We start from the raw sequence: 17,456 nt of genomic DNA on the forward strand, positions 1-17,456 counted from the left end.
GCGGTGACAACATGGAGGTCAAGTGATCTGCTTCTCACCAGCTCTAGGGTTCTCTCTTCTACTCCCTGCCTCTCCAAGCAAGAGATGTTAATGTGATTTGTGGTCTCCTGTGCTTACTTGCTAAGAATGCTATTTTTTGTCCTGTTTACAGCTTTTTAGTATTTTAATCCTTTTAATGGTCACCCGGCAAAGATTGAGCTCGATGCCTTTGCTCACGCAGCCTGGAAGTCAGGACTGTACTTCTAGGCTGTGCTCGGCTGATGCTGTCCTCTCATGGCCACTGATGCCACGTGCTAAGTGACGAGCCATTCGTGTGCTAAGATAAAGTAGCTAGCATTTTACTCCTCTCCCCAGAAATGCAGATGTTCCTTGACAGGCCCATCCTCACTTTTCCCCCTCTTTGCTCTATACGCTCACCGTCATCAACACATCTTCCCTCTTGGTTCGGGCCATTTCTCTATACAGATGACCATAAAAATACAGACATATCTATACAGATATGTAAGCCTATCTGGTCCTAACCTTGCTCTTGAACTCGAGTCATATCTTAAAATCTCCAAATACCATGCTTGTTTGACAGTTTTCCATAGGTGTCCCAGTAGTGAGAAAACATAATAACAGCCAAACCAAACATCTGCTTTCTCCACAAGCCTCTCCTCTTCCTGTGTTCCTTATTTCTGTCCCCTAGGGCTTGAAGACCTCACCATCTCCTTTACTCCATGTTCCATCAGTCACTGTCTTCTGGTCATACCTCCCAACTGTCCCATCCTTTGCATTTTCACTTCAATTACCCTGGTTTGGGTTCCTATCACTTCTTAACTGAATAACTGAAGTAATGTTATAATTTCCTGGCTTCTTCCACCTCTCTCTCCTCTAAGACTTACTAACTCCACGATTATGAAACCTCTTAAAGAAGATAAAACCACACCACTCCCTTTCTCAGTCACGTCCATGCTCCTCACTGATTACCAAAGACAGTCAGCATGGATTCACCTTCTCTCTAGTTTTCTCTCCTATTACTCCCTGCCCACAAGCCCATCCCCAAACTCTGAACTCTAGTCACGCTGGACTGTTTGCCATTCTCTAAACAGCCTTGTATTCTTTGTAGTGTTTGTCCCCTGCTCATAGGTTTCTTCTGTCTTGACTAGAGCTACCCAGATTGCCTTTGGTGTGTGAACACTTGTTACTGGTCTGTGATGAAACAGGTCACAGAAGTTGACAGTAATCATTTAGAAACTTATACGGCAATTTGACAAAGTAATTTTATGTTTGTGGAATCTAATATTAAATAATATTGGCTTGTATTTCGTATGTTATTTTTTATATCATTTTTTTCAGTAATTCATTTCTATTTTATTTTATAAAAGTATTAGTCTGTGAAAAGGAAAAGAGAGTTGAAGAACAAGGTAGTCTTTGTAAAGAGTTACTGGGAACAATCTACTGAGCTACTATAGAAATAAGAGCCACTAAATTTGCTACTTGAATGTTAGAGAAACACAAACATGAAGGCATTATTTTCCCAATTAACAATGTGTTTGAAGGACTGACCTTAAAAAAAAAAGGTTAAAAAAAGAAAAATTCGTCTGCGATCAGTTGAAAAAAAACCTGGCCCCTCTCCAGAGAAGGTTTGAGAAGCTCTGGTCAAGACCATCTTCCCATCTGCATCCTTAGAAGAGTTGCCAATCGAAACCATACTCATCCTTCTTGGTCCAGCTCAAACGACATTTCCTCTGTGAGTCTTTCCCTAACTGCCCAACCTAGAAGTTGCTCGCACATCTGTCTACATAACCATAGCGCTCTGTTAAAAACCATTCTGTGGCATCTACCATGTTGTGTCTTCTCTTACAACTAAACGTGTCTTCTTCACTAGAAGGTTAGCTGTTGAAGGCAAGAACTCTTAGGCAAAGTAGATATTCAGTAAATGTCCACTGGGTGAAACACAGTTACTATAGATTAAACAAAGCGAATGGGGAAATGCTTTCCATTCTTTACATACAGCAAAGTAGGGGCTCAGAATAAAATTCCTTGCCTGGCACCAACCTGCCTCCCAGCCTCAAAGCCTTTTGCATCTCACACTGAGTGGTATCCTGCCCTTGGCCGGACCTCAGCTCACACCTGAGACCACAGTGTCAGGCCTTTGTCTGTGCTGTGCCCTCTGCTGGGCATTGTTTTCACCCTTCTTTGTCTGGTTAATATTCGTGCGTCCTTCAAGACTCAGGTCATGGATTCTTTCCTTCAAAATCTATCCTAGAATCCCCTTCCTCTGGGCATCCACTGCATACTGTTCATCCCTCTACCTAGATGCTTACATATTAAACAGAAATGATCTGTGCAGGTGCCTGTCTTCCCCACCTCTTGAAGTTAATACCTCTGTGAGTACAGAGACAATATCTTATTAATCTTTGTGCCCTCAGTGCCAAGCACAGTGCACGTCACACATCAGTGTTCACAAACATCATTTATCTGAACACAAGCTCATTTTGAACCACTAAAGGAAAAAAAAAGGAACGTAATTGTTGGTTCATGGAGATATCACGCTAGGCAAAGCAATCAGAAAAAGGCTAGTTGAGTTTAGCCTGAGAATGAAACGACTGATTGTAGATTAGAAAAAACACTGGAGAGAAGATATGATTAAAATCAGTGGCATTTTGTAGAAATGGATATTTTCTATTGTTAGGGAAAGCTGGAATCAGAGATTCAGATTCTGAACCAAGTATAATTGAAGTTATTATAGACCCTACTATTCTAATGAGAAAACTCTTGCTACTGATTCATAAAAGGTCCAATCACCGGGACTCTATGATATCCCATGAAGAATCCAGTCCAGAAGCAAAGGAAGGTCACTGATGACAGCTGTCTTAATTGAGAAGAGTGACCCGTGATGCAACAGAGGCACATGCGGAAGCAGCGCTGACACGGACGGCAAGATGTTCCCTCTCCTCGGATCTCAGCCCAGCCTCTCAATGCATGGGCTTGAAGCCGTGCTTTCAAAGTCACCCCGAAGGATGATTTGCCAGTTCCTGGCCTGACTTTGTGCTGATCACTGAGGAAACACCCATTGTTACTGGGATTACACAATAACCTCAAGACAGCTGGATGTTATTAGTCAATCAGAACCACACAGGACTGGCAGGAGATGGCCAAAAGGTGACCAAATCCAGGCCTTCCTGTTTTTGTTGCAATCTAAGGATTCACATTCCACATGAGGTCCTGTCTATCCTTGGCCAGCGGCTGTTTGCAACTGGCACTATCTTTCCAAATTGAGGACTTTAGAAGCCCCACTTGAGAATAACACCTTGGATTAAAAAAAAAGAAGATTCGATAAGGGAAACACTTGAAATTACTTAAGAAGTCACAGCAGTGGGTCTGACTTTTCTTCCTTTGGCTGATCTTGTAAATAAAACATCATTTATATCAAAGGGTTGATGTGAAGAGTAAATGCAATGCTTGTTAAAGTAACCATAGCTTGGTGCCCAATGAACACTAAACCAAGACATTAACTAATACCAGATGAGGATCCTGTGTTGGCATTTGGATAACGATGCAAAATGTTTTAAGAGTATATGTGAAAGTTATACTTTTCACAGAGTTGTAGAGTTGGAAGAAGGTAACAGGCTTAAGAGATCATAGGAACGTGGGCTTTGGGCTCAGACACCTGCTTCGCTAGCCACAGGGACCCAGGACAAGCTCCGTTATCTTCCTAAACTTCAGTCCCCTCACTAGAAAGTGGGAACAAGATATCTGTATTTCGTAAGATTGTTGAGAATTGAGATGAGTTATGTGGCTCAGTCTCTTTATCGATCGAATGTAGAGAATAATACTGACTGGTTATTGTAAGGACTAAATAGCACAATGAATGTAAAGTACTTGACTGGGGGCCTGCAGTCCAGGTTGATGACTATTAGCAAGTGCAATGAAGGCAATGATGGAGCTAATTCTTCTGTAGAGAATGCTATATGCTAGGCACTGTTTTAAGGGGTTTATGCGTATCATCTTCATCTTTTTTTTTTTAAATCACAAATAAATTTAATTTTTCTTTTAAGGAAGAAGAAAACATAAAAGAAGGAAACTGGAGGGCATGGCAGGGGTCCCACAATGCTGTCTCTGCTCTGACTGCCCTTGAGTCTGTTATGGCACCATTGATATCTGCTCCTACAAGACAAATCATCCGGGGCTTCACTGGTGGCGCAGTGGTTGAGAGTCCGCCTGCCAATGCAGGGGACGCGGGCTCGAGCCCTGCTGGGAAGATCCCACATACCGCGGAGTGGCTGGGCCCATGAGCCATGGCCGCTGAGCCTGCGCGTCTGGAGCCTGTGCTCCACAACGGGAGAGGCCGCAACATTGAAGGGCCCACGTACCGCAAAAAAAAAAAAAAAAAAAAGACAAATCATCCTAGTTAATCTTAATAACTGCTTTCTATCTGTTTTTCCCATTTTACAGAACCCAGGCTGTCTGGCTCCAGAGCTGGCATTATTAGCCACTACGGAGGATGACGATGACGATGATGTTGGTGTTGATGATGATGGAAGAGATCTTGATGATGCTGCTGATAACGTAAGGCACTTAGTAGAATAACTGGCACATGGTAATTGCTCAATAAATGCTTGCTGTTATTAAAATGCTGGTGTTATCTGTAAAGATTTCTAGAGACGGAAGTTCCATATCCATTTTAGGTACTCATTTAAGGATTAAATTACTTCTATTCCCTTACATCTTAAAGCTCTTCCTTGCCATTATGTAAGCCTGTTTTCTCTTTTTCAGATTTCCAGGGGAGAAGAGAATGAGAACTTCCCTGGGACAATTAGTTACTCTATTTGAGGGTATTTAGAAAGTTATTAACCCTAATACCTTTACAGATTTTTTTTTTTTTTTTTGGTTCCAGAAAAAAAAATCTTTTCCATCTATTTAGTCTTATCTGCTGCCTTTCTTTGAGTCCTTCACAATTTTCTTGCATTTCCCTCTTTGCGAGCTGGAAGCAAAACTAAACATGGTTTTCTGATACTGGTCTCATTGCTGTGGTGTTTCCCGGAAGAGTCATTCCTTAATGTTAACCCACATCCTAACCCAGGCATAATTGGTGTCCTACTTTAAGAAGTCACAGCGTCGGGCCTGACTTTTCTTCCTTTGGCTGATTTGTAAACATAGTATCATTTATCTTAAAGGGTTGATGTGAGGATTAAATGCATTGATGTTTGTAAAAGTAATTACAGCATGGTGCCCAATGAATATCAATCAAGATATTAACTAATACCAGATGAGGATTTTGATTCCTTCAATTAAAAATGTATTCTTCTTCCTTTTCCAGTTAGCGGCCTGAGGTGACCTCTAAAAATGGTTCGCTATTCACTTGACCCAGAAAATCCCACAAAATCATGCAAGTCGAGAGGTTCAAATCTTTGTGTTCACTTTAAGAACACTCGTGAAACAGCCCAGGCCATTAAGGGTATGCATATCTGAAAAGCCACCAAGTATCTGAAGGATGTCACTTTAAAGAAGCAGTGTGTGCCATTCCGTCACTACAATGGTGGAGTTGGTAGGTGTGCCCAGGCCAAACAGTGGGGCTGGATGCAGGGTTGGTGGCCCAAAAAGAGTGCTGAATTTTTACTGCACGTGCTCAAAAATGCAGAGAGTAATGCTGAACTTAAGGGCTTAGATGTAGATTCTCTGGTCCTTGAGCACATCCAGGTGAACAAAGCCCCCAAGATGTGGCGCAGGACTTATAGAGCTCATGGTCGGATCAACCCATACATGAGCTCTCCCTGCCACATTGAGATGATCCTTACTGAAAAAGAACAGATCGTCCCTAAACCAGAAGAGGAGGTTGCCCCAAAGAAAAAGATATCCCAGAAGAAATTGAAGAAACAAAAACTTATGGCCCGGGAATAAATGCTGCAAAAAATAAATGCAGATAAAAGTAAAAATAAAATAAAATAAAATAAAAATGTATTCTTGTATCTCTTCCTAGTACTGTGAATCCTCCAATGGCCTGTTTGTCCACCGGGTGAAACCCAATGTTGTGTGCAAGTTCGCACGGCATCCAGGGCCAGATCACGATCTGGTCCTTACAATTGTGCCAGCCTTCTCCCTTGCCATTTGTCCCCCACCACGAACACGGTCTTCGCAGTCACACTGCATAACGTGCTATTCTCTGAACTCACTGTGCTCTCTCATGCCTCTGTGCACTTGTATGTGCCGTGTCCTGTGTCTGGAATGCCCTCACTCCTCAACCACCTGGAAAATTCCTCAGCATCTTTTAAGAGTGAACACAAGCATTGCATCCTCGGTGAAGCCTTTTCTCATTCATCCCATAGAATCAAGCACATACTTCTCTACAGACCTTAGGAAGCTGTTTGCTTGTCTTCTTTAAGTTCCTTCTTTGAGGGCAGGGACTGCATTTTCTTTTCTTTTTTTAATAAATTTATTTATTTATGGCTGCGTTGGGTCTTTGTTGCTGCGTGCGGGCTCTCTCTGGTTGTGGCGAGCGGGGGCTACTCTTCGTTGCGGTGTGCGGGCTTCTCATTGAGGTGGCTTCTCTTGTTGCGGAGCACGGGCTCTAGGCGCCTGGGCTTCAGCAGTTGTGGTGCACAGGCTTAGTTGCTCCACAGCATGTGGGAATCTTCCCAGACCAGGGCTCGAACCTGTGTCCCCTGCATTGGCAGGCAGATTCTTAACCACTGCGCCACCAGGGGAGCCCTGCATTTTATTTTTCTATCCCAAGAACTTAAGAAATGAACGAATGACGGGACTATTCTCACTCCTCAGTCTTAGTACCAGCACCATACCTCCCATAACCCTCATCTCCTGTGAACCACTCATTTGGGGTCTTATTTGCCTACTCTCTTGACCTGGAGCTCAGAGCTCACCCAGAAGTTGCCCTCAGTGTTCAGGGAAATGAGTACTTTTTAAGCGAGTGACTATGGAAGAAAATCCAATCATTCAATGTTATGTTGTTCACATAATTTATATAAAATCTTACGCTGTTTTATCTTAAATAACTGTATATGGATTTTTTTAAAGCAAACGACTTAAGTCTTACACTCCCTAGATTTTGAAATTAGGCATCTAGTTAATCATTATAAAGACCTTTCTCCTTCCTTACCCTTTGGAAGTGATGTAGCTTTTCCTAATCTCCTGATGTAGTTTAGATCTATCTAGAAATAAGGCTTTCTCAGAGTTTGAGGTTGAAATGGTAGATTAAAAGTGCATAATGAAAACTTCTTACCTCCAATAACTAGCAAATAATAATAAAACTTCCCCCCAAAAGAACCAAAGAGGGAAAGGGCCTAACTGAAGGCCATGGACTTCAAAGGAAAGGACAGAAGATTCTAGAGTAGAACGGAGAAGCACACCACAGCCTGGCTCCTAACCCTGCCCCTTCTCCCCTGAAATGTGGCTTCTCTCTCTCTTCAGGCAAAACAATCTTACATAATTTGTGATTTTTCAGAATACTTAGCCCTTCCTTAATTATCTGTGCAAATTGGTCAGGACACAATCTTAAGTGTAAAATCTCCAAATAACAAATCTTTGCTTAAGATATATTGAAGCATCTTATGCTTCTAATGGATTTGAAAGCAGTTTGTTCACTTAAAATTTATCCTCTGAAATCTTATTAATAATGCTAAATGTCTTATTAGTCTCTGTTATCACAGATAATACAGACATGCTTTTTACAGACTCTGTCATGAGGTGTTTATCTTATAAATCAAATGCAAAAACAACTTAATATTAAAAAAAAGAAATACTGAAGCCTCTTAATATTTTTAGGGGCAACAGCAACACGAACTAGTTCTGAGACGACTAGCCTATGAAACGGCAAAGAGGCTGGCAATGTGGGGACCAGGGGAGGAGGGGTCAGGGTGCATAGGGGATGCACAGCTTGGATGATCCAAAATGTTCCTGTCATTGCCTGGGAGAGTCATTCACAACAAAATGATGTGTAGGGAGAGAGTTCTACCTGTGGATTTCTAGTAGAGATGGGACACTCATAGATCTAGATGAGGAGAATCAGGAAGTCTGATGCCTTTTAGAGTCACTGGTTAAATTACTGCTTCCTGGACAGGAGGAAAGGTGAGGTCAAATATTTTTACCTGACAAATTGAACTAAGAAAGCCATAGAGTGACCCACAGTTTTATGCAAACATTTTGGCATTGACTAATATTTTTGGACTGGCTGATCAGGGTTCAGATAACTTTCTCCAATAGCTTTGGGGTGGGTCTAGTTTGGGGCCCAGATTATTTTTTTGGCCCATACATGTTGATTACCTGTAAATTATCCAGGATAATTCGGAGGGAGTGCACCTGCCGTCGAACAGCCCCTGAAAACGTTTTATAGGTTGCGGCATCATATTCACTCATTTGGATCTCCTTTAACCTAAAATCAGAGGGCAAAAAAGACAACAGCTGAAAGCCTGTACCTGTGCATCTTTTACTTCCATTCATCTACTGCTAAGAACTGTAGCAAACTCCTCGGTAACTCAGGAGGCCTTTGAGGAAAAAAAGCAAGAAGTGATGTCTCCAGCTCATGTTTCAAAAGAGAGGAATGTGTGTGCAGTGATGCCCTAGGAAATGGGTAAGTCGCCCTGCAGAGGAAAAAGCAGCCCTGATTTGTAGTGTTTGTTGATTTCTGTGGTGGTTGATGTTAAGCTATCAGTAGTGAGGCCCCTGAGCGCTGAGTTAGGAAGAAATGTGCAGCTGGCTCATATGAGCCAGTATGACTCAGCCCCGTAGCACACTGCTGCTGTATCCCAAACACGTGTCGTGATGCTGGCAGATGGTCAGTTCGTGTGGCAGATTCCTAGAGAGATCCCATGGGTTGCTTTTTAGGACCAAGGACATATATTTGGTTGATCATGATAACAGTTCAGGCCCAGAGAATGTAAATAAATGTGTTGCTATGTAAAATATAGGAGTTTTCTGAAATTGACGGTGTACTTTTAATAGGATAATTGTGTTTTAATATTATTGTGGCATTGAAATTCTGTCCTCCCAGGACAGTGCTCCTTTTTACCATTTTTCATTCTTTGCTTCTGCTGCAGCCCTGCCAGCCCGCTTGCAGTTTCCTCAACCCACTGTGTGCCCTTGTCCCTGAGTCCCTGCATGGGCTTCTCTCCCACCCAGAGTGCCTTTCCCTGCTTCTTTGCCTACTAACTTCCATGAACTCTTCAAGGCTCATATCAATGGTCACCTCCTCCAGGAAGCCTGCTCTGATCTTCAGATTTGTCTTCTGTGCTCTCGAATCACTTCATGCTTTTCTCTGTCAGAGCATTGCTACCTATGCTATAGTTGTCTGCTTCCTGTCTCCCCAACTGAACCCTTTGCTCCTTTAGTCTTTCTCATCTTTACCTGCACGGTGCCTACCATGATACCTAGCATAACAGATACTCAAAATAAATTGATATGAGTGACTGAAATACAAATAAGACTCAATTACTTAAAATGCAGCATCTTAAACTAATTATAAGTAGAAGGTTTTACAGTGTTCTATCCATAATACACATTTCTACAAATTTCTATAAATGTAAAGGGTACTAATACTAGGACAGGGAATGATGAATGCATATCTCAAAAGCCTAACCACAGCACAGTATTCTAAGCTGCTCTCTGTGTGTGTGTGTGTGTGTGTGTGTGTGTGTACACGATGTTGGAGATATGGTTCCTAGGTGTAGAGTTGAAACTCTTATCAGGAGTATAGTTTTATTGCCTTGGGCTGGAACAGAACCCCCAAATGCTCAATGAGGATGAATGGTCTCTATTCCTCCCTGCGTGGCCAAGCGCTGGGAAGAATCCATCCATTACAGGGCAGAGCACTAAAGGCTTATTAGAATCACATAATGTTAGGCTTAGACCATGAGGGCAGATATGCAATTCCTGCCCTACCACCTGGCTGGGTTAGCTAATGCCACCTCAGGTGTCAAGACCCGGCTCAAAGTTTACATCCTATGAAGTCTGGCTCAATCCCTTCATGATCATTCTCTTTCACATATCTTCCACAGTTATCTGCTATGGAACCTATAAACTTCATTGCTTTTAATACATATGTCTATTTTGCCCTATCATAGTGTTTTTCAAACTTTATTTTCCACAGTAGGAAATAAGCTTTATATTGAGATCCAGTAAACAAAAATGCATGTACACACACGTGTGTGTATACCTGAGCCAAAAATTTAATGAAAAATACCTTTACTACATGTGATGTACTCTCACTTTTTCTCTTCTAATCCTCTGGGGTAAGGAACATGTCTTATTTTTTCTTAGAATCTCCAGTACCAGCACAAACCCTGGTACCCAGTGGCATTCAATAAATGCTGTTGGATAGCGCTTTTGAAAACACTGGCTATCAAAAGGTAAATACCTGAAAGGTAAATAATATCTGAATGGTTGTTTCCTGAGGTGACGTGCCAAGGTGCCCTTCTAAGTCTAATTTACTCTCCGCTCTGAAGGACGAAAAGGAATATGTGTATAGGACTTGACCTCCTAACAATGTCTCTTATGTTTAGTTTTGGCAATCTCTTAAACCTCTCTATAAATTTTCATTAGATTAAGGTATGTCTCAAGTATCAAGCCTGACAGAAGCTGGGCACAATGACACTGCAGGACATGCTACCAACCCCTTCATACCTGGGAGGCTAATGTGCTCTCTCCCAAAGAAGGGAGATTAGTACTTTTCCAAAGACGGGAGATTAGAAAAAAAATGTAGGCATGGCTTGTGCTTAGCAGGGGAAACACACACACACGCGCGCGCGCACACACACACACACACACATATCAAGGAAGGAGCCAGGCAGTGAGTAAGTCACCTCCGGCAGACTGGCCATTGTAGAGAGATCAGAATTAACTCCAGTTATAGGGATGCCTCTGGCACGATTGCGTGGCACCCAAAACACACCACATGCTGCTCTAATTAAGAAGAGATCTGGAAATCATATTCCAAGCTGTGTCAGCTTTCACAAAAATCACCTACAAGGTGTTCAAAGCTGATAACATTCTGAAAGATGAAGACCGAAGCAGGGAGCAGTGAAAGAAAATAGGACATTTTAGCCTCTGTTTGAGACAAGACTCCCAGTGCAAATACTCTCAAACCCACAAAGCTAGCTGAAAATAGGTCTTTCTGCTGCTTTAACCCTGATCAAAACTTCAGGGCACAGCTGCTTCACATCCTAGTAATCTATGCGGACTGACTGCACTTTGTTGGCACAGTATATTCTTAAAGGGTATATTTATTGTTACGTAAGAGTCTGGGAATTTTAGTTCTCATGTTACTTTTTCGTATAGGTCATTTTTGGATCAATTATGAGGAAAACAAACACAAGCTGAAATCTAGTGTGTAGGGCTGATTAGTTTTGCAAATGGTAGTGGGTACAGTTTCCACAGTTGGTGTCCACCTTAAACGCTTTTCCAAGCATGTAAAAGTACCTCGCCATCTATTTCATTCTTGTTTTATTGGTTTACTACCTCTGTTCTGCTTTATACATGTCTTACCCTTGTCCACCTGCTACTCTTCCTGAGTTAAGCAATTCTTGATATGTAGGAACCACTATCTAGCTGAAATCCGGATACAAATGAACGCTAAGTAAATATTATGTTGATAATATCAAGAACGCATCAGTAGAATTAGGCTCCTTGAGGCAATATGGTAGACCTCTAGGCTGATGGATAGGTCTGGCTATCAGTCTGGTTTTAGCCAGTCTTTGAATTAAGTGTGAAAGGGTGATACCATTACTTGTATGCACGTGTGTATTATTCATTCCACAAATATGTATGTGCTTGCCAGGTACCAGGTTCTGGGCGTAGGTACTGGGGATATACTAGAGGGCAAAATATCCTGCCGTCAACGAACTTGAAGTCAGTGGAGAAGAAATAAGCTATTCACACAAATAATAACACTATGGGAAAAAGTGATAAGAGCTATGGAGAAAAGGTACAGGGTGCTACAAAAGCACAAATGCAGGGACTTGACCTCATTCTGCACATACCTAAAATTGCAAAATAGCTTTAAAACTAAAGCATCCAAAACTATTGGATGACAGTGAAGAATGACTACTTTTTAAAGACCTGATAATAGTTTTGTATTTTTTTAAGTAAAATATTTCAGAGACACACTCTGAAATATTTACGATGAAAAGATAGAAAACCTTGAATTAGCTTCAAGGACTCGGAATGGAATCAGATTTTTCTTCCTGAGGTTGAGGGAACAGGTCCACAGCGTTCATTATACGTTACTCTCTACTTTTGTTTATGTTTAAAAAGTTTCATAATAAAAAGTTTAAGAAAACTCTTTAGCAGGTACTAAATTGAATACCCATCAAATAGGACTATTACTACACGAAAGTAGAAAGCAACATTTTTCTGTGTGTTTTCTGTCTTTCTCAGGGTCTCCATGTGCTTTTATTTCATCTTCTCCTTTCTCATCCCCTTGTCCATCTCCTCTGTATTTCAACCACCTTCCAGTATTCTTTCACGCGGACTTAGATTCTTCTCTGCGGCGCTTAGTAGAGGTGTCTGGTTTTCTCATTCCCTTCTCCACTTTTTCTCTTTCCTCCCTTATAGCCACTAAATTTAGTTGTCTTATTATTACAGATGCTCCTTACTTTCTTTCCCCTGTGGCGCGATGGTCCTTAATAGAACCAGATTCCTCACCCTTATCATGGAAATCAGAGAAGGGCTCGTGTACTTCTACCCAAGCACTACGTACAGGTCCTTTTCTCTCCCTGTGAACTCCTCTATCCATTTGTCTGCTTTCACAAAAATTGAGACAGGACTTGTGAGGTTTTCAGCGTGGAAACAATAGGAACTCATCATTTGGGGAGGAGATGATGACGTGTATCTAATTATTTGGTTCTTTTCCTAAATAAATATTTATTGTTTATATGAAACGTAGAGCCATATTTTAATTCTAACAAGACCTTGTATTATAGGATCCCTCCCATCCTTTTTTTGAGAAGCTTAAACTGCTTTCATTCCTAACATAGTGATTTGTCTTCATAGCCTCTCTGAGAGGAAGGGAGAGGGGAGTCACCATCAGAAGAAAAAACTGACGCCCAGTGACGATAAATTAATTGTTTGAGGTCTCCAGGGAAGCCAGCAGAAGGGCTGGGAGTGACACTCTCGTCTTATCTACCTGCTGAGTACATGAGGGTCCTAAGCCTTGCAGGCTTTCCTGAGGGTGTGGCAGGAGGGACCTGCATTTTTGTGTCCCCATTGTTCTGGTCTGTTTACTTGCAGGATGTGTAAGCACAGCACGTAATGTAAAACCAGATGTCCTGCGTGGGAGGAATTTCGGAACTCACATACCCTGGAGTGTGCTTTTCCTGAACTGCACCCAGCTCCTTTCACTGAGCACAGCGGTGTAAATCTGCCTTCCAGACCACCGTCTGTGCCCTCGCTCCTGAAGGAGATCTTGCTGCTCCTGGGGTACTTTTCACTTTTAGCTGATGAACACATGTGGATGTCTAGTGAAAGCATCATGCGGGTTCTTCTCATTTTTTAGATGGTTCCAATCAAAGTGGCTCCGGATGGTTCCAGGACATCTGAAAGCTACAGGCTGGTTGGCCTGGATTTCAAGGCCTCCACCCACTGACAGGGACTCCACAGTCAACCTCACTCCCCACCGCCCCCAGCTGGTACCCTTTATTCTGCATAGGCGAGCTGGCTCTCTCTGCCATAGTCACCCTGCTCGTCCTACCCTGGCGCCTCTGGTCCCTTAGTTTTCCCTTCCTGGAACGTCCAAATACTGGCTGAACTCAGACCTCACCTCACATCAGCCCACGGACCTTACCCTTCGCTGCACTGCCGTACCACAGGACTTCAGCACTTAACCAGGGGCTGTGTGAGTGTGAGCACGTGTGTGTACACGAGTCCTGTCTCCGCGTGAATCTACAAGATTCCTGAGGGCAGGAAGGGACCATCATACAGCATTATCTGAATTCCCTATGTGGCCTGGGAACAGATGTGGATGGAATGATCTGACCTTCAGTTTCTCCGCAGAGAAGTATCTCTGGTTTTACTTTCTAACGTGCTCAAGCCTTTCCTCTACACGACCATATGTAATTAATACATTTAAAAGGGCCTGAGTAGAAAGAGTGGGAGATTATGTTCACTCGGCTGTCTCCACTGGGAGGCGGGTGGCTACGGATTTCAGTTTGTGGGTCCAAGTTGCTGCATGAGGAATAGAATCACACAAATTTGGGGTCTACTTCAGGGTCCACTGACATTTCACCACGGTGGCCGACACTGCTCCGGATGCAGTGGGGTCCACTCACCTCTGTTGAAACGCTCTCTGGCCCATCTCTCTTGCAGCTCTCTTCACCTCCTCAGGAACTGCATCTTTCTCAGCCTCAGAGACCTGGTACACTGCATGGCCTGCATCCAGCCGGTAAGGACCTCCTTTGCCGCCCAGACCTGCAGTGTCTCTTCCCCCTGGGAGGAGACCAGAAAGTCCAGGTGATTAGTCTGATCCAGATCACAAAACAGAAGTCAGACCATGGCTTTAAGGCAGTCCTGTGTAGTATATTAATTGTACTTAACTAGTGACTAAACATTCAGAGGACTTCCTTCTGGAGACACAGGGCATCCCCCGGTCAAGGACGCTTTCCTCTTCTCCACCCAGCCAATCCCACACAGATTTCAGGGCTCAGTCCAAATTCCATGACCCTCACCTGATGACTCTACCTCGCAGGGACCAATACTCCTATGCACTATTTGTTATTCTTTAAAATTTATTTTTCTTTTCTTGTCACCTAGAGTGTGAATGGGATTATATTTTACATATCTTTGTAGCTCTGTACCTATAAGAGGCTTGAACATCACAAATACTTAGTGTATATTTGTTAATTCGGTGAACGACATTCCTCTTCCCTCACATGTAACCTCATTTTTCCTTCAAATGAAAGAAAGACGACCAGGCTATCGATCCTGTTTCCTCTGTTTTGCAAATGATAAAAATAATGCACAGAGAGGTTAAGTCACCTACTCATGACCTCGTATCCGTGGCTGAGCCAAGATTAGAAGCCAATTATTATACTAACTTTGGCTTTTAGCTTAGAATAATAGACAACAGATAAACATTGCCGGCTTCAGGGCAGTTTTTAAATACAAACCCAAGCTTACATGCTTGACAATGAGCATTATGTAATATTGTATAACTCTTAATGTAAAATTAAATGCCTAGAAGATTAGGTAGGTAATATTATAAGAAGTGGTGAGAATTTGGCTAACTAGAGAAGACTTGCCTTGTCTAAATACATTCAAATTCATATTATTTTAAAACACTGCATTGACCCCCAAAATACATATATTGGCTAGATTGGTTACATATTTGGCCCCTGGGCTACCAGTTTATTACCCCTGCTTTATAATGATTAAAATACTAGTAATCAGTTTCTTTTGTTCATTCACAAATAACTTGAGAACTTAGAAGAGAATCCAATATTGGAGGGGCAACATAATATTGAATATTATATCATAGTATAGTATAGTATAGTATAGTATACTAGTATTATATAGTACAGTATTCTACAGTATAGTATAGTATAGTATACTAGTATTATATAGTACAGTATTCTACAGTATAGTATAGTATAGTATACTAGTATTATATAGTACAGTATTCTACAGTATAGTATAGTATAGTATACTAGTATTATATAGTACAGTATTCTACAGTATAGTATAGTATAGTATACTAGTATTATATAGTACAGTATTCTACAGTATAGTATAGTATAGTATACTAGTATTATATAGTACAGTATTCTACAGTATAGTATAGTATAGTATACTAGTATTATATAGTACAGTATTCTACAGTATAGTATAGTATAGTATACTAGTATTATATAGTACAGTATTCTACAGTATAGTATAGTATAGTATACTAGTATTATATAGTACAGTATTCTACAGTATAGTATAGTATAGTATACTAGTATTATATAGTACAGTATTCTACAGTATAGTATAGTATAGTATACTAGTATTATATAGTACAGTATTCTACAGTATAGTATAGTATAGTATACTAGTATTATATAGTACAGTATTCTACAGTATAGTATAGTATAGTATACTAGTATTATATAGTACAGTATTCTACAGTATAGTATAGTATAGTATACTAGTATTATATAGTACAGTATTCTACAGTATAGTATAGTATAGTATACTAGTATTATATAGTACAGTATTCTACAGTATAGTATAGTATAGTATACTAGTATTATATAGTACAGTATTCTACAGTATAGTATAGTATAGTATACTAGTATTATATAGTACAGTATTCTACAGTATAGTATAGTATAGTATACTAGTATTATATAGTACAGTATTCTACAGTATAGTATAGTATAGTATACTAGTATTATATAGTACAGTATTCTACAGTATAGTATAGTATAGTATACTAGTATTATATAGTACAGTATTCTACAGTATAGTATAGTATAGTATACTAGTATTATATAGTACAGTATTCTACAGTATAGTATAGTATAGTATACTAGTATTATATAGTACAGTATTCTACAGTATAGTATAGTATAGTATACTAGTATTATATAGTACAGTATTCTACAGTATAGTATAGTATAGTATACTAGTATTATATAGTACAGTATTCTACAGTATAGTATAGTATAGTATACTAGTATTATATAGTACAGTATTCTACAGTATAGTATAGTATAGTATACTAGTATTATATAGTACAGTATTCTACAGTATAGTATAGTATAGTATACTAGTATTATATAGTACAGTATTCTACAGTATAGTATAGTATAGTATACTAGTATTATATAGTACAGTATTCTATTATATAGTACTAGTATTATATAGTACAGTATTCTAAGGTATTCTACAGTATAGTATAGTATAGTATACTAGTATTATATAGTACAGTATTCTATAGTTAAGTCAGACTGCCTGAGTTTGAATCCTGCTTCCAATGCACTAGCCATGGGTCCTTGACAGAAGTTCCTTAACGTCTCTGTAGCTCAGTCTCATCACCTGTAAAATGAGGATACTAATATTATTTACTTCGTGGGACTGTCATGAGGCTAAAATGCTCAGAACAGTATATGGCACAAAATAAGAACTCTATAAGTGACTGCTCTTACTATTATTTACACAACTACCAGTCACATAGAATGAGGTCATTTCTAAGTCTCATAAAGTGGAAATTTGGAAAGTTTTTAGGCTTTGGTTAAATTATGCTACATTTTTCTTTTCTCCCTTGAAGACTTAAGTGGTGTAATAAGTTAAAAGCAAGAACTCGGCATACTCTGCTTCCCTTATCAAAGTCCAGGTAGGTCATTTCCTTTTGGGAAATACCATGAGAACAGCCTATTAATTATAGTATATTTATCCTTTGATTCCAGCACATCTTATTTCATTTTTATTTAGAAATTGCTGGTGGAAAATTCCGTCTTGGATGTGTGTGATTCCTGGCTGTCACTTGT

General features: G+C 40.5%; 1 protein-coding gene and 1 pseudogene across 1 annotated transcript in view; one reads left to right on the plus strand and one right to left on the minus strand.

The window, feature by feature from the left end:
- VWA8 (von Willebrand factor A domain containing 8) overlaps positions 1-17,456 on the minus strand; it is a 307,276-nt gene that overhangs the window by 33,177 nt on the left and 256,643 nt on the right. Inside the window, exons 37-38 of the mRNA XM_024754208.1 lie at positions 14,259-14,415; positions 8,263-8,371 (exon numbers count right to left, since the gene is read on the minus strand). Of these exons, the coding sequence (XP_024609976.1) occupies positions 8,263-8,371; positions 14,259-14,415 (266 nt within the window). The remainder of the gene's footprint in view (positions 1-8,262; positions 8,372-14,258; positions 14,416-17,456) is intronic.
- LOC112405709 (60S ribosomal protein L17 pseudogene) lies at positions 5,311-5,915 on the plus strand (annotated as a pseudogene).

Source organism: Neophocaena asiaeorientalis, unplaced genomic scaffold (assembly GCF_003031525.2).
Source record: "Neophocaena asiaeorientalis asiaeorientalis breed wild unplaced genomic scaffold, Neophocaena_asiaeorientalis_V1.1 scaffold415, whole genome shotgun sequence".
NCBI classification, from domain to species: Eukaryota; Metazoa; Chordata; class Mammalia; order Artiodactyla; family Phocoenidae; genus Neophocaena; species Neophocaena asiaeorientalis.